General features: G+C 36.1%; 1 protein-coding gene across 1 annotated transcript in view; it reads right to left on the bottom strand.

Annotated features, from left to right (window-relative positions):
- Positions 1-19230, bottom strand: part of LOC114358280 (uncharacterized) — a 108525-nt gene extending 89295 nt beyond the window's left edge. Inside the window, exon 1 of the mRNA XM_028312196.1 lies at positions 19015-19230. Within this exon, the coding sequence (XP_028167997.1) occupies positions 19015-19210 (196 nt within the window). The 5' untranslated portion in view covers positions 19211-19230. The remainder of the gene's footprint in view (positions 1-19014) is intronic.

The raw sequence follows: 19230 nt of genomic DNA, 5'->3' as shown, positions 1-19230 counted from the left end.
TCTTCATTAACGACATGACGTAGGGCCAAAGATAAATAGCGTAGATGTGTCATTATTTATTGGAATGGAAAGTCAAATCAATATTCAAAGCTGTTTGCAGTATTAGCTTTATGATTCACACGGAAAACTCAAGACAACTTGTACAAGGACTTGATACAAATACATATTTTCATGTGAAAGCATAAGTTAAACTTTCTTACCAAGCCGATTTATATGAACTTTTTAAATAGCTGGAATGTACAGACAGGTACTTCACAACGAATCTATATACTCATACTTAGCTCTTAAAACTTAATGCAGTGACCTAGGTTCTGGCATAAGTTTTTATTATTTCAGAAACATTACGTAAGAAAACAAACATGTTCACATAATTTATTGTGTAAACCAGTAAATTAATGCCATGTTTAAAACTTTTTTGTATTTCTTCTATGTCATAGAAGATGAATTACTCCGATTTGATTGTTCCATGAATAACAATGTGTGAATTATAATATTTTACATTACATTTTTATATGATAGTGGATAATTTAGTCACTTCCTCATTAAACAGAGTAGGCACAACTACACCATCAGTAGATAACCTTTATATACCAACATGAAGAAATAAACAAATTGAATTTAGGCACAATCCGCGTGCTCTCTGCTAATTACAACGTGTTTACTTCATAGTCTATGGCGCGGTCGATGGCCGGGGCCGCAACTTCTGGGCTGGCACAGACTGACAGACGTGTAAACCTTTCTTAGTTGATAGATAAAGTAATTAATGTTGGATAGTATCGATACAGCAAACAACTCGAGCTGTGAGTAACCCGGGTTCTGGAACTCTGACTCATGAAGCTTGAGTTTATCTGGATAGATGTAGTTGGTGGTATAGTAGGGTGAGATGAGAACAAACACCTAATATCCTTGGACATTTTACACAACCCCATTTACCTAAACCTAAACTAAACATAATATAAACTCCTAAACCGATACAAACAAATATGATAATGCATACAAATGTCGAACCAATGACAAATTGAATTATTGTCCAGTACCTCAACTACTACTAGGTTGTCGTCAATTTGCTAACTAATTGGATCTTACGTTAAATGTTCCTGAAATATAAACATTTTCAGGATACTTCATTAGAAATGTAATTACACAGAATAAAATATAGCTAATTATGGCCTTGAGAACAAATTCGCAGAAAATTAGGTATTATACTTGAGATTACTAGGCATTACCATTTTCCTCTGTTCTTTGATTAGTTAAGAATTTTTCCAAGAAAGACTTTTTCTGCGTCCAAATTGGGAAACTAAAATATTAGATGTACCTAGTACAGTCAACTTCTACAAAGAAGTTCGAACTTCATATCAATTAAATTGAATCCTCTTTACATTCTGTAATTTTATGAAAATTACATAGGTAGCTCTGTAAAATCTGGTATCCAGTTTGAACAACAGGGGTTCTTTTGTAATTTGTTCGTGTAGAAAGTATCTACGCCAAACTCTACATTTTAAGTTTATTAATCTGTTCAGGTGGGGATTCTTGGATGGCTCAAACTTGAAGTGCAAGTGTGGTATTGTTCCCAAGTCGACGAAGCACATGATATCGTACCCTGCGTGCCCAAGCAACTGCACGCAGGAAGATTTAATGAAGGCTACTGACAACGCCACTCTTGTGGCGGAGTTTTGGGCTGACGCTGTGTAGGTTTGTTGTCGATACGACAAGAAGAAGAAGAAGTTTGTTAATCAGTCACTTTCATACCAACATCTTTCCATAAGTGAGAGACAGATAGATACTTAGAGAAACCACGTTAAGGAATTCAGCTGAATTGTAATTCCAAGCCTTCTATTTGAACTTTTGATTAAATTTCAGGGCCCTAAAGAGTGTCCTTTCCTCAGGGACTACCCAACTTGTCAGAAGCCTAAATGCGGTTTCTAGTTTTGATAATGGAGGCTTTAACCCTTATTTCATTTTGCCTTGTCCATCGCAAGGCTTGGAAAGGCTAGGCAGTCAGAGGGTCTATAAATTTGAACATATTTAGCGGCTGCTCTATTATTGACACAGGTTAAAATGTTGTTGAATTTGTATACCTATACAATTTTGATACGTAAAGTACATTACATTATAAGTATATTTGTGACAGCAGCTTAGTAACAAGCCGGGCTCTATTAATGCATTGACCTCATTGAACTAAGCAATTGATGAAGGGCCAATATGGGACCATTGAAACTATCCAAGGACCTACACTGGGCAACCAATGACAAAGACTATGAACAGTTGATATTAATGTTTGAATTTCAAAATCAGACAGTTTTTTTTACCGTAACGCTAACCGGTGTTTTTGTATGGTGTTTGACAGATTTTTGACGTTTGTTAAAGTCAAAGTAAAACCAAGTCGTTGCCAAAATAAAAAAGAAGAAGTCAAAGTAAGATGGTGCAACTCAACCTTTTAATATTTTGATCAAATTCGTCAAAGCTTCTAACTACCTACCTCCTCTGATATTTTAATTTCTTTCTATTGACTCGTGTATAAAATAGTATGTGAAAAGTGAAAAGTTTTCCATTGCTTTTATTAAAAAGCACAAAGCTCTATCGAAGTGATACTGAGCTTTCATCTCTATAATAACGTTATAGGGATGTGTATTTACATAAACAAGCAACCAAGTTAGAGATCTACATCGAATAGGGGATCTATTTACCAACTTATATCCTTAAGGGCTTGATGTTTCCAGAAACTTCGCAAAGTAAGTATAACGTTACTAACATTATAACTTATATCTACTACATTTCTAAATACATATAATAACTCAAAGGTGACTGACTGACTGATATAGTGATCTATCGACTCACAGCCCAAACCACTGGACAAATCGGGCTGAAATCTGGCATGCAGATAGATGTTATAACGTAGGCATCCGCTAAGATTTTACGAAACTCCACCCCTAAGGGGGTAAAACGGGAACCACGCGTACGAAGTCGCGGGCGGCCCGCTAGTAATATTATGAAGCTGATTTGTTTATTTGGTTGAAAGCGCCAATTTCAGAAAGTACTGGTCCGTTTTGAAAGATTATTTTTGTGTTGGATAGCCCATTCAACGAGAAAGGCTTTAGGCTATAGGGGAGAGTTCGGTATATTGTACCGCCGGGTAAATTGTACCACCCTCATATTTCGGAAAGTATTTATTGAATGTCTGTAATTGCAACACTCAGCGAGACACAACTAAATTCAATTAATATCGGCCATGTGGTTTTTGCCGTGACAACAAATACGTGTGTTTTATTTTGAAAAGTATTTTTTCATTGTTTTCAAGTAACTTTTGACAATACATGTTTAGATTGTAATTTTGTTAAATTTAATCACAGGGTGTTTCTAATATATTATTTAGAAGCGTAAATTAGTGTGGATTACAATTATTTGAAACATTTTTCGGTATTTATAAACTATATTTTTTACCGATTTTTTAAAAGCACTATCACCTAGTCGGCTAAATTGTACCACATCAAGTTGTATGGAACTTTACCAAAGGATTTTGAATTTTTTTTTTAGTAAATCATATTTTGAAGTTATAATAGCTTAGTTATGTTTGACTAACAATAAATGAAAGCAAAAGACTGGCAAAGTAGATTAGGTACAAGTGTGCGTTACGATAATTGGAATTACAAAACTTGTACTCAAAATCGTGATAACGTGTAAAACAATATCGATTGTCTATGTTATTAACTACTGTTCCTCTTCGTTTCCTAATTTGTTAAGAATGTATCGTATAATATTTTGCTATAGTTTTTTTAAAGGCTTGAAATTTATTGAAATCCAATTTAGTAACCCTGTGGTACAAATTATCGAACCGGTTGGCTAAATTGGACCGAAGCTCTGAACTCGTACTTTGTTGATTTGTGCTAAATATACAACAATCATTTTAATTAATACTTATGAAATAGTAAGTTGAATAATGTATCTTTTATTATATACCATGGACATTAGCAAAAACAAAAGAAAACTATGTGTAAAATGGGATTGAAAAAAACTGGTCCAAATTAGCGGACTCTCCCTTATAATATTACCCTACTGCCAATAGGGGCGGAGCAGAAAAGAAAAACGTTGCAAAAACGGGAAATATTATTCAAACTATTTTTACGCGTACGAAGTCGCGGGAACAGCTAGTAAGTTATAAGTTATAACTAAGGATATACAGAATTTACAAACAAACAATGGAGAAATCCAAGGGTAATCGAATTGGCAGTAACCATAACCATATCGATATGGTTCACATTATTATAACGACCGACGATTTTACATGGCACCGGCTGACTGTATCGCGATTATAATAAACAATATTAATAAATAAAGCCGACAATAAAGCAGAGTAGAGTCATATTGGGATATTAAAGAAATACTCGTAGTAAAGTTGACAGCCCATATTAGACTCAGACTATAGGTTTTTATTGCAAAATAGAACTTCTTACAATCACATAAGATTGTGCTGAGCTTTATCAATCTTTTTTCAATGAATCACACTAAATAATAAAACTACTACTAAATACTTGAGCTAGATGATCCCATTATCCGCGTCATTTGATTTGTGTTGAAAAAATACAAATAACTAAATATTTTGAAGAGATATTATGTTGCTTAATTGGGTAGTAGTAAATCCAAGTAAATATATCTCGTACTTTAGCGAAATAATTAAGTAATTGAAGACGAAAAATCATACTTAATGAGCACAAAACTTTTATAATACTTAAATAAAAACCCAATTCCTAATGGTTGTGTAGGTATGCTAGGTAGGTAGCTATATGTATAGTAGATATGTAGATAATTGTAACTAAAAAAAAATCCATTCAAGCTACTTCTTGAAAAAAGTGTGACAAATCGTAAAACGTCAAAATAAGTAATACATAACATGACGTATACCGGTTAAAACTAGTTTTCAAAAGCACCGGTCGTCGACAACAAAAACAAAAAGTATTTTTTAACAAAACAACAAAATGTCCGTGTCTCAATCTCGAGCCTTGTTTATCATAATACCAACGTTTAGCTAATAAGTATCGTTCCCACAGAATTTTTCCTAATTCTCAAACGCTCAATAGAGGCCCAAAACGTCTTACTGTGGACTTGTTTTGAACCTGATTTTGCACAATTCCGGCCCCATGATCTTGAGTAGACCTGTCTGTCTGTATGCCACTAGTGAAAAGCGTTAGCCAAAACTTCTATCGATAAAAACAATCTATTATTGTGGAGCAAGTTATACTTATTTGGGACGTTTATAAGTGCCCCGAATGTTTGTGTCGTATGATAATTCAGATATTTAGCGCACAAATTAAGGTATGCGAACATTAAGGTCCAGTCAATGTTTTCTGTAGTCGCCTCACACAGAGCCAGGAATGTTAATGATTGTTTCATTGCACGTAATGAGTGGACCGGCCGGATGCGGTGTCCTGTGCTGTGCGTTAGTGCGTACTAAGTACATGATAAACAGAATCCTTGTGTTTCATTACTATTACTACTATTCTACTAAACATAGCTATTAATATTTAGGTTATGTTTGAGTTAACGTGTTACGCTTTTTCTTATAACACAATTATCCGAATTAGTATTGCTCTTGGATTAAAAACATCAATTAGAAACTGAAAAGGATGTTGTGCTAATGAATTGTTATTTCGGATCAACGTCTTAATTGCTTGGATAATTAAACTGCCTACTAGTCAATCTTGAAATTCTCTAGTTTTTGTGCAGGTAATTAAAATTTAGGAGTTTATTCCACTTTATTGTTTCAGCCTACCCTTAATTCAAGTCTGAATGAAGAACAGGGAAATATAAACGTAACGAATGCGTTCTCAATTTGACGTAGTAGTTTTTACATGCAAATTTATGGTCTCAACCATTTAATCTGTTCATCTTTTGATTCATTCAAGTAATTTTTCGCGTGGGCATGACGGCTTCGCGATATTTCTAAAAACGTAGGTATTTTAACAAGTTTTGTTTTTGTGCTTTTGTAATACCTACAGCGTTGAGTGGTTCGAATTTTTTACTAAATTTAACTTTGAAACGACAAAAATAATTGTTCTTCTGAGAAAGTAGTTCTAAATGTTCCTACGACTGAGTGAAAGTTTTTACAATTGACTGAAAGGGCAGCAAATGGTAATTACTGTTTAATCGGCTGTTTGATTAAAAGGTGAAAGTATGTATTACTTTTTGCTTGACTACCTTCAAAGAAATTTAGTGCCTATTACTATGTTAAACTTCAATAGTCATTAAATACAACTGAACCTCGCACCAGTTCGCCCAGCCAATGAAGTTTAAAATCGTTTCTTTCTTTCAAAGTTCTCGCAGTTGTTTGTGAGACTCAAGCCTGAATCAATCTGACTGATTGTTTAACTGAACATTATCATGTTCGCTGTCAATACAGTCAATGCCTATAGCAATATTATTACTATTAATACAGCCCCTGGCTCTTACAGAATCTTCACAGCGATCAATCTACCGCAGCGAGATTTAGTACTCTATCATTAGATAATAGATTATTTACAGAGGACAAAACCAAACACGTGTAACCTCCCGGTTCAAGACGACAAATTTATTTTAGGCCCTACAAACAGTATTTGATAAATTTGGTAGTTTAGCCACAAATTGCGAAATAAATCTACTTAGAACTGATTTCAGTGCTTAGATAAAAATATTATGATTTGCGACAAATAAAGCAATGGCCTTTACGTCTCTTGGAGACAATTTATTACAGTGCTTAGAAGACAACTTTTGGTGGCTAAACAGCCCAATTGGAAAATGGCATAACTCTCCCATAGGAAAAATTAGCACACAAAATTATCCTTAATAACTTTTTGTTTCTGGATTACACAATTTAAGCCTTTGCCCGAGTAACGGTCTAACAAATAAAAGCTTTATACCGAATCCGGCCAAAACACCGTTCTGAAATTGTTTTTACTATAAATAAGAATTTAATACCCCTAAATTGAGAAAGCGATACTAACTTTCATCTCTTCTTTCACTGCGTTTAAGATTTTTACTAGGTATAAGTGATTGAAGGCTAGGTTCTACGAGTAGAAGGAAGGTCCAATGGTCTATCTCTATAACGAATTCATCAAAGCCAGATGAGGTTTAGACGTGACAATGAAACAAACGTCTTATAGAGCTACGAGTATTTTGACATTTCAATATAAGTATTTAGCTACTGCCGGGCTAGGGTGCGCGCCGTGATAAAATCATATCGATGGTTTTAGACGACAAACGTATGGGCTTATCGACTAATATCGATAAAATGGCGTGATAAAAGCTAAACGCCGCGCGCATTCTGGGCCTACAGCTCTGTAATCCCTTCTGACCCACCGCACTACCAAACCACACTACCAGTAGTGTCGTAAATTATAAGAAAAATAATAAAATATTAATCGATATCGATAACGATTCTCAAAACCGCGCATCCTTAACTTAAATACATATCTCGAAAGCTGAATGGAAGTGTGCCACTTTGTCCTTGGACGCACTTTATTATGCATTAGATTTGAACATAATGCTGTCTGTCGGTGGGTCCTTACCGCGATTATATCCTTCGTCTCATGGCTTAAAATTTAAAGCTTCACGCGCAATTTAACAAGAATTTATAATTTTTAAATATTGACAGGCAGGATACTGAATGTCTTAAGAATTTTGAAAATATTACTAAGTAATCAATGCATATTCATCGTTTTCTTTGTTTAGCAAACGATTTGCGTAAAATGAAGGAAAAGCCTTGTATTTTTGTTCAATGATGAAAACAGAAATCTAACACTGATATTTTACCTTCAAAGCAAAACTGATAAAACAGACAAAAAAGAAAGTTGAGATAAAATGGCATTGTAGTACAACCAGGCACAAATTAAAATACTACAAAAGTAACTGACTGTTAGAAAGAGGAAGTTTGGTATCTTACAACTTTAAAATAAACATGAAGTTTTTGCCTTTGAGCGAATCTCGGAAACTTTAGGCTCTCCGTGTTACGTCATTGTCGCCACTTTACGAGGTTTGTAAACAAAGTAGTAAAATGGGTTTTGGCTTTCAATTTTGGGATAAGTTATTAACAAGAAAATAACTTACTACCTACACTTTTCGAGAAAGACCTTACGGAGAAGATTGTGGCTCTACATTATTTTCACTTGAACAATTCGCAAGCAGCGCTCTCTTGGTCGCTTTTGAAAAAGAATCAAAGGTTAATCTGCTACTCACTAACAAATGGATGAACATTTAGACCATATTTATTCACGTTAAAAGTTTTGCGCCGAATAATAATATCGTTACCTACGCTTAGTCTCATACCGCCCTAGTAAGATTTCATAACATAAGACTGTTATAAGAATACTGAAATAAACTCCTGAAACACACATCCTCATTACTAATCTTCTTAGTAAGCATTTCATTACTGACAATGAGGGAGACGTAACTACACATGGAATTACGAAATCAAGATCTTACGAGGACAAAAGACTCATCCCAGATTCTTATTTTTTGTCTCGACACTTTCTCCGTGTAAACAGGCACTTCCACAAGATTGTGCTGAGCTTGTTGCTAAGCAAATTGACGTATTCGAAGCACGAATGGACCTACCATAAGATAAACCCAGTAACCAAGCACTAAATCCAATAACCATTCAACCCTCAACAATGGAACCGGCCCATAGCGATGCTGTCTCCAAGGGCCGACCCCTTAGGTTAGGTCAGGGTCAGCATGGCCCCCAAACTGAAGACCCGTCATTGAAATCCAGTTAAAATGCATGCGCGTCCCCTCTGAGGGTTCAGATACATGAATAAGTTGTGATACAAAAAGATCGGGGAGAACAGGGGGTTGAATACGTACACAGCTGATTTGAACACAGGTTTTAATGTTTTTGAAAAGATTCAATTCTTTTGTTCTGAAATGAACGTCTATTTTGCAAGTTAGTGCAAAAAAATCCGTTTTGGATTGGAGAGAAGGACCATTCTTCTCTGTCAAAACTCAATACATTGCATCAAAAATGCATGGTAGCTCTGATAGTATCTTAAGGTAATTGTTGAACGTTAAAATCCTAGAGTTTACTTAACTACTGCCTTATATGTCCCAATCACTTCTCTGGTAGAGCTGGGAAAAACTAATATCGAGGCGTTTATCGACCATAATGATGTCTGACTCGTAAACATCATCTTCATAAACCATTTCGTTAATAAATATAATTTATCATAACCATAAACGAGATAAAATGGCGCCCGAGATGTCATTCCGTTCAAAATAATGTCCAGTATGATGGACATTGCGTTTAAATCAATCGACAATAGTCATTGATAATCAAAATGTCCACATTGAAATATTGCACAATTTATAGCCAATCAAATTTATTGCTGCATTGTTATGAACATTAATTACTACATGCAATAAATAATATTACACTCGGCTTGACCTCGTGACAAGCTCACTCTACAAAAATTATATTTATACCAGACTAGTGCACGCTTGCTAGTTCGCGTGAAGTCCAAAAACCTTCATTAAAATCCTTTCATATTGTAATTTAAGAGTTATTCTGATATGTAGGTATAGGTAAATTTAATCAAAATCCATTTGATAGAGTCTGCTAGAATTGAGTCACAAACATCCATCCATCCATTCATCAACAAACGAAGCGCACCTAAACTATTTCTCGAAGCGCATCTATGTTTACGAAGCACGTTGTATGATGAATAAAAAGTACCAAGGCAACTATAGGTGCGCTTCAAGTAATAGTTTAGGTGCACATCATTAGGTGCGCATCAAAATGAGTGCGCTTCGAGGAATAGGTACCTCTATTATTAAATGTTTAATACTTCTGAGCTTCGGGTGGCACGTTGAGTTACGTCGCTCATAAATTCTGATACCAGGGTTATGACCTCCGTAGTAACTCATAGTACAATAATAACAAATATAATACAGCACCATACAGTGACTATACAGTAGGCACCACGCATATCCGAGCCACAATGGTCGCCCAACAATGGAAATCGAGATTATCTTAATAGATTGTGGTGAGTCATAATACGCGAATTTTGATACACACTATTGTTGGAACTATGCTTTCGGGCAATCAAATTATGGAATGTACTATAATGTTAATATTATTTCAACTTAAACAGGTATAGTTAAAGTTTAAAATAAAGTCCACCGATTAATTTAAAATGTTAAACAAACACTAGATAATATTATGGAAATTAAACGTCCTAATGTTGAGTCATGCAATTTTAGAGCATAATAAAATTAGGTGTTACCTACTTATGTTAATGTTTATGACACTGCTAAAATTTGGATTAAAATGTAATGGCGTTACAAAAAACTTAAACAGGCGTTAGATACGTGTTTAAAATGGCTTTTCCGTACAAAATGACAAATTAAAAAAGTGTTCAACGCCCGTTAAACTTTTTGTAAAAAGCCCCTTAAGTCGAAATGTAGAGAATCTTCAGAATTTGATTTATTGAAAGTCAGTTCAAGATCGCGCTGGTTCAGTTTCGCGGCTAATTGAGACTGACGTATATTGAGACGCTACAAACAAATCCGTCCTCAGCCATTTTGTTGACGATCCGCAATGTCACTTTGTTGATACGGATTTTAAATTCGTCAATCTAATATAGCCATTTAGAGAATTGAGATAAAAATGATGGTGTGGTGCGCTTTGATAACGTCCGTAGTTTTTTGTGCAAACATCTTGATACGATCTACGATCAAAAGATAGGAACTTCAGGGAAAATAACGGGCTTCCCTCAAAATACGATAAACTTTCTTACAAAGTTCATGTCTTTCAAATACCTTCTTAAAAGTATTCGTTTGGATCCCACCAAGCATTTAATAGTGCTGACTTTGTTCTATTGTTTTAATTGCTATTATCTTTACATAAGCAAACATGGACCGACGACATCAGGCAAAGATAGCAGGGAAGCGCTGGACGCAGGCCGCTACCACTTGATCAACATGGAAACCATTGGGGGAGGCCTATGTTCAGCAGTGGACGTCCTATGGCTGAAATGATGATGGCTGAATGAAGCAAACATGTTCCTTCTCAGACTTCTCTTTCCCATAATAATACTTAAATAGCAATATTTAGGTAACTGAAGAGTCAAACTACTTACTTTTCCCCATTTCCAAAAAGTTTCGTGGATTTGTTTGACAGTTGAAAGTAATCCATGGGCCGATTCATACCTACTCCAGTTCTTAGTTTAAATTAGCGACAATGTAAAAAAGTAATGTGCATTCACATCACTATCAGTACAAGTGCGCAAAATTATCGTTACACAATTCGCGTTTTATTTGTTGTGCTTGCGCAATTACGCGGGTATACATGGCGATAGTGCACCATTCACACATTCACACTATGCAGTATCGAATCGGGTCGCCCGTCAGCTGTTCACAGACTTTGATGCGTTCGATATGCTTTCATTCAGCGATCCTGAATGATGGCCACGATGCATTGTTATCGATAATAATTTCGGATGCGAAAAAAGACAATAGGAAAAGCTATTCAGTAAAAGCGGACAGCGAAATTGATAGGGCAGTAGAGACTTGTAGTGTGCTAGTAGTTAATTCATTGACAACTCTATCAGGTACTACCTGACGGTTGAAATAGAATGACACGGGTCCTAACGCTACGTTTATTAATGAGTAACATTATGTACTCACGGCTTGACACTTCGGCTGCAGCATAGCAGCATATAGTTTGAAATGGAACGCGAAAGTTTAAAATACCTGACGGTTAGTATTCATTGCCAAAGCGGTGTAGAAATCGCTATCTCCCATAGATTTTGTATGGAAACATACCTACAAAGTCATTAAATCGCGTAATTGAAAATTTATTTATTTTAAAGTTACTAAAATATAATTCAATAATTTTACAGCGAATAGAAAAGTAACTCCGTGTTCAAGTATAGAATAAACTATTTTACAAGTTGTGTCTTGGTACGAGTATTATCGGTTCATGCTGGGTTAGGTACCTACTGTGTAATAAAAATAAAATTTATATCCTTTTATCATCTAGCCCCAAACTATTCAAAGACTATGGGTACCAAATTAGCCAACGGACATACGTAATCACTATTTTTATAAATTTACTCATAGAAAACAATCAGACATAGCATTTATGATTATTATAAAGTCAATCAATAGGCATAGTTTACCATACATTAGAGGCTCTATAATAAAACAAAGGATTTTCATTAAATTTTAAGAAAAACCTGTCACAAATATTCAAAAATGTTTGAATACATAAGTAGGTCTAGTCTAGACATTTTTTGTTGATTTTCTAAAGTTCATTGCCGGAGTCATAGTTAAATTGTTATTCTATGGTGTGACGATAATTCGATGTAAAGACGACGAAACATTGACTTTACATAAACTACTCTGTGATTATAAGATAAGTTGTAAGATGCTCTAAAAGCTCGTCTAAAAGTTTATTTTCATATTTATTAATTAAGTAATTCTTGTTTATTGCTATCTTTTTCATCGCGAACTCATTTCAGGAAATTTACTACTGGTTCCTCTAATGGAACTTCTTTTCGATCATAGGCTGTTTTACAAGCTCTTATTATAGGTATAGAAATGTCGTTTTTTTGTTATTTAGTATACGTTTATGCCAATTTAACGACTTTAAAAGATTTATTAGATCATAAAGATTTTGAATTGGGGTATTTCGTGCATAATATTATTTAAATTAACTCAAAAAAGTGTTTTAGTTTTTTCGTTAATTCGCTGATTACCGCGAATCGCTTTTTTGTATCATTTGAAGTTCTATCTCTGGATTTTGATTAAAGAAACGTGATTACATTTACAATAACTGATTTGTAACAAGGCAACAATAACCGTCGTCTGTCCCGCTCCACTGCTCTTACCCTAATAATTGAGTTCTATAAATAACATCGAAAACTATCAGAATTCAGAGAACCGTGTCACATCCCTAAGCAAAAGTTGAAAAATTTTCCCAAAGGTCAACGACACGAGGCTCTGAAACTGACCGTTGCGCTTGCATTCAAATTACCAAGAAATCGCTATCTAAATGACACTCAATCTCTATCATTAATGGCGATTCGTTTGTACTCTTGCTTACTATGTTTTTGACCTTTGTACAAAAAGAGTTTTAGTTACAGAATTTAAACGAATTAAGATAAAATTGTATAGTTTAGAAAACACTTAAAGAAAATTATTGATATTTCAAACTCTATATTCTGTCTGTATTAATTTGCTTACGAAGAAAAGAGAGATCCTAAATTAGTCTGCTTTAGTGAATAGGTCTGTGGGGAACAGTAAATTATGAATTTCCCAACTGTAACATGCCGGAAAATGCTAATCAGCAACGAAGATGCCGAGTGATATATCCGCAGCGTGTATCGCCGCCATCGTCAAAACAACTCGCGCATGTTTGCAAATATCAATTAAAAACGTTCGCACGCCGGTTTCGTCATCCCAAAAGTTTTTACGCGGTTTTTTGCCAACCGTCGAACTAGACGGGTTGGAATCAAAGTTTTTTTCTTGAATTAAGCGCTGTCACGTGATCAAGATTAGCAGGTGTTGGGCTGTAACGTTCGGTTGTAAATGCGTAGTTCGTAACGTTATTATTAGCGCGGCGGACCGGTATTTCAAAAGTCCAACCGCTTTTCTTATGTAAAATAACTGTAACAAGCCATCGAGTGCCCACTATCTGCGTGCTAGGTGCGTAGTACATGCAGTAGGTACCCATCGCAACGAAAAGCGGAGTGAACCTACCACATTTGGTCAACAGCGCTACGCTCAGTCGCGAGCGCTCGCGCCGGGCCCCTGACCTTGGGCCGCCCCCGCCCCCCGCTCCCCTCTCACTAACAGCACGCCACTTTGATTTCCACAAATTTAATCTATGTCTTACCAAGGTGTTGCTCAGATGCGACGTAAATTAGACAAGTGTGCACCGTAAATCATACTAAACGAATGTTTGTCGAACGCAATGACGTCACCCGAGACGCGAGTGTCGAGTACACTTGTGAATTTGGCAATTTAAATCATGTCCGATTATATTCGCGACTTCGATGTATCGTCTAATACCTATATCCGATTCACTTTGCATCGGAGATCGATAGAGACGGCAATAACGTACGGCCTCTCGTCTATTAAGCAGATAATAGCAGTTTTTATTGTTGTCAAATTACAGATAAAATTATTCCAAACAAACAAATTGGTGGGTAAAGTTTATCCACTTTCAGGTTTGACCTTTCTTAGATATGGTAGACAAGTTTATGTTATTATTAACGTCAATATTAATTGATAACGAGCCTAATTTAAACTTTACAATGTATGTATTTACTACAATGTAAAATAAAAACATTAAGTTTTGAGTGAGTTAAAGCCTTATTAAGCACGATAACAAAGACGATGTAATAATACCTACTCGTAACTTTGCCCTACCTCTGGTACAAAACAATTAAGTGGGCCAGTGGTGAGAAGCGCGACAAACTCTTACTTCACAGGTTTACAGGTTCTATAATAAACCTGCGCAATATTTTCTGTCTTGAAATAACCCTTTTTCAGTGATGGTCTATGATTAGGCACTTGTAGGTAATTGCTTGTAAATCTTCAAAATCCTCATCATCAGAGAACCTCCACTGCAGAAACACTACCCTTTCTAATACCAGAAGCAAATAAAGAACTTGTAAATAAGCAAGTCCAATTTACAATTCTTTATTATTTTTGAACGCAGCATTACATTTACTCATGATGTCTGCTCACGAAATACGATGTCGTCATTCTCCGCCCATATTTCATGTAACATATTGGGCACAGTCCTAGATACGATGCCCTGCTTTCCCTAAATGCTGAGTTTTTGGCCGGCTGCCCGCTCTTCACAATCCTGAAGGCTCACGCGTAGTTATACCCCGAACGGTCCCCATACGTAATGCCTTCTTAAGTCTGTATCCGCAGTACAGCTGCACATGCCCAACAGAACAACCTTGAGGCATCGACGATACACGTAATTCACTGAATTACTACAACGCAAACATCGAGTGTTCCGTTTCAAACTCCGCAGTATCTACAACCACAGCCGTTGTTATAAATGGATCTCCAAGGGCATTTTCATATCGAAAGCCTCCGAGAACAATCTTCGCAGCGAATCCGTTGATGGCCTTAATTACTACCAAAACACAATATGGCCCACCTCGACAATGGGGGCATCGGACACGCCAAACCATAGGAATGCCCGCAAATCTTCAACAATTTATTGGGTAAGTCACTCGGCCTTGATTATGGCTTGTACTACCACGCAACTGTCTTTTTTAAGCGAAACGCGAGTAATAAAAAATAAGTGAGGGCCTCTTTTGGGCATTCAGAATGGAAAACGTCGGTAACTGAGCGTTTTAGACAGGTTTTAGATTGATTGCGTAATAATGGGGACGTAGAAATAGATAACGTAATTGAGTATTTCAATGGATAAGCCCACCGTCGCTCCGGATCGTTCATTTTCATTACGATCAAGACGAAGCATTAGGAATAGATGAAGTAATTAAAGTAACATGACCGTGACGTATCTCCTATCGTGTGGGATTTAGCGAACCGAGTGTCAAATTAAATAAATCCAACGGATTTGTTTTCATAGATAACGTATCCAACGGTTTTATGCCTTGCTTTACAGACTGTTGTTGATTTGATTCTAATCATTTTAATAAGTACTTCAAACAAGATGTTATCTGATTAATGACAATGTTACCCGTTCCCTTATTCATGAGGATACACAGACATGTCTTCATAAATGTAGGTAACACATTCAGCAGTGATTTCATCTAAGATCATATCATTTGTATACTTTATTTGACATTGACCTTTCTTTTCATTTTTTCTGTGACTAGACTAAGAAATTACTGTTGTTTGTCCCGATAAACACATAAACACACCATTACCGCGACCTTGTTTAACCCAGTTTTGATTCCGAGCAACTAAATATAATTTATTGGCTTTATTACGATATCTGTGTGGCCACAAATTACGCGCTGGCGAAAAGAGCTTTACATTCTTACGGATTTACCTACTGTAATACAAGCAAGCGATAAACTAAAAATATCAATCAAATAATAATTATCTGAGCAGCCATTACGCAGAATAACAGTGTATTGTTAAGACTTCGATTGTCTACTTACTGTCAATAAATATTAATGGAATTTATCTTGGAAATAATTCAATGAATACGATCATAGCCTCATGACCAATGGAACATGTCATAAATATGTATTAAGTACCTACACACATTGAAAATTGCCCTTTTTATTCTGTTACATTTTATTCAAATTCGTGTTATTCTTAACAACAATGTGCCTAATCCTGATACTCGTGTTATTCATTTTTGACTAGAAGTCAATAAATGAAAACAGACAGGAGTCAGGAGGCCGTACAACTGTCCCCTTTCATCCAGGACTTCTAAACTAGAACTGTCGAAGTAAATTAAGAGACTACCCTCGTATTCTCGCGATATTTATTGGGTGATTTGAATGAGACGAAATTGCTTTCCAACTTCAGGTGTATTTTTACTTATTTATCTAACGATTTCAGAAGCCAAATGTTTTGATTTGCGTGATTTGAACTTCATTTTTCTGTTTGTTTTTATATTTTTTCGAGCACCATGTCAAACGACTAGTAATGCTTCATGGGGGAAATAAAAATTGTTCTTCGAAATGTTCTTGAATCACAATCCGGATGTCTTATTTAATAGCTAATAAGAAATAAGGCTCTGAGCTTAGTACATTACAAAAGAGTTTTAGACGCAAGTCTCTACTTCTAGTTGCCCAATCACCAGTGGCAACTGGCAACAAGAAACCTCGAACAAAGGAATAGTCGAACTTTCATGTAGACCACGAGTTTTAATTATTAACGCGTGCTTAAATCCCTAAGTTTCTACGTGCCGGCTTCCTAAGCTCACTTTGCAAATAATTCGGCATCTCACTCCGATGGATAAGGGAAAGTTTTTCGGTGACATTGTTAGAAGTTGCCAAATCTTCAGCCCTACGACTGAGCAACTTGATAGGTTTCTTCACGATTGTTTAATAGCTCATAATTATTTATTAACAACAAAATACTGATATCAGACGAAGAAGCCTTTAAGTATCTTTTTAGTGTATCGGCATTAATAGGTTGTTTTCGTAGAAATGTAACGTAGGTCGAACGTTTAATACGTAACTAATCTTGTAACAAGTATACTCCACATTATTTTTCTTCGAATTAAGCCGTATTTGATTAAAGATCTGGCACAATTCTATTTGGATGTTATTTTCCTGACAAATCCACTATTTTGGACGTAAAACGGTTTGGTTATACATAGGTACTTAATGATAAGAGCTGTTTTTGTTGGAAGGATTCTCGCTTCTCGTGTAATACTGCGAGATCCTGGAAGATAGACTATCTTCAGAACGTCCAACTAAAATTATATCTAATTTCTTCCGAATATCTCATGAAACAAAATTACACAAAGTAAGTAGTGTAATAGCGTTTGGTTGTAATTTACTCATTAGATAGTTATTTTAAATGTGAACTCTACTCTTGTTGAAGAACTCTGGAATGAATTTTCCTACCTACATTCAAGTCTGTTATTTGTCTGATGAATATTGGAATTCAACCCAGGTTTGTTATCTATGCTGAACTTTGAATCGAGTCTTGAGTGTCGTTTCTTATCTGGCTTAAGAGGACTTAAGATTTGGAAAGTTTGTTGCTATTTATTGTTTTTATCGTCGACTTTGCAAATATCTCCGTCGCATCTCCAAACTTATTCTGCACTACAGAAACAATAGTTCCTTTTAACATGTTCACTCGATCAGACCTTCGAAATACGTTCTTTAGCGCCCGACTTTCACTTCAACAGTGATATTTGTCTTCTCAATATACTAAAACAGTAATACTTAATTCAATTTTGAATTGTTTACTAAAGTTTTTGACTGAAATTATATCCTAAAATTTCTTTCTACTTTAGGCAGGTTATGTTTTGTATCTAGTTCCGTTATGTTTAAGATTTTCTATAGACATAATTGATGTTGATTGCCGCAAATTGGTACTTTTATTACCTTCGTTTATTTTTGTAACGGGTCTGTGTTATGAAGGATCACCGTAACATAAAGGTCATTTGTAATCCTTAGAGCATCGCATGAGGTGTTAATTTATCAACAAAATTTTGGAAGGACTTTATTTTGCAGAGCTAATAACTTTCGCGCATTTTGGTCTTCATATTTGTTCTCTAAAATGACTGGTTATGAAATTTTCTCATGACAGAATCCTTAATTTTCAAGATCATCATGACTTGCCCATTTGCTACTAACAATAGTTAGGTATAGATATTTACTATGTTATATCTTGATCGTTACCTATACCTACATTAGTTGAAGCTAAGTACGAACAATTCCATTGAGCAAGGATACCAATTAACTTACTATCGCTTTAAAATACATATGAATGAAAGGATTAACATGCCGATAGAGAAGAAAAACAAGCACAATACTAATGTATTTGACAATAAACCTGCTGGAGGCTACGTAACTGCGTCTTAATTAGAAAGTTGTAGACAAATGTTATTGGAATCTTATAAGAAGAATGATCTTACTGAATTGTTATTAGAACGAAATTCACCGAAACTTCCGTGTAACTTCATTTATCTATCCCTTTAAAAAAGGGTAGATTAAAAAGGTTAACTTAACAGAAACGATGTTGTAACAAAAACAGTAAACATGAGAGTAACGCGGTTTATGCTGCACGGTAATAACAGAGCAGTGAGGACGTTTTAGAGGAATGCCAAAACCTGTTTGTTTTGAAACGAAGGAACTAGGCGAGGACGTGAGTGGGAATGTGAGCCGCATCGATTACCTGCCTGCCGGGGCTCGCATCATCTCCTGATCCATATCCTAGACTTACTTGACGCACCAGATAGGTACGTATATGTAGGCTTCGTAGGTTAGGCGGTTGACCCGCGAAGCAAACAAGCGCAACGCATGCGCCCGCCGCCGTAAACACCACCGGCCACCACGTGGGCACAACAACACATCATGAACGCACCGTCGGCCGCCGCCGCGATCACACCCAGCACCAACAGTCGTAGTAATATGAACGCCATAAAAACACAAGCATTTGCACTGCACTCGGAAGTTCCGTAAGCGGGCTGCGTAGAGGCGGTGTCGCAGCCCGCCACCCCGCGCGCACTGAGCCTCGGAGCGCGCGCGGCCGGCCGCCCCGCGCCCCTCCCCGTGTCCATTCAACGCATTTTCTGTCATA

Source organism: Ostrinia furnacalis, unplaced genomic scaffold, assembly GCF_004193835.3.
Source record: "Ostrinia furnacalis isolate ACB-3 unplaced genomic scaffold, ASM419383v2 OfSCF3832, whole genome shotgun sequence".
In the NCBI taxonomy this organism is placed as follows: domain Eukaryota; kingdom Metazoa; phylum Arthropoda; class Insecta; order Lepidoptera; family Crambidae; genus Ostrinia; species Ostrinia furnacalis.
The sequence above is the reverse complement of the archived record's forward strand: the minus strand, read 5'-3'. Positions and strand labels throughout refer to the sequence as shown.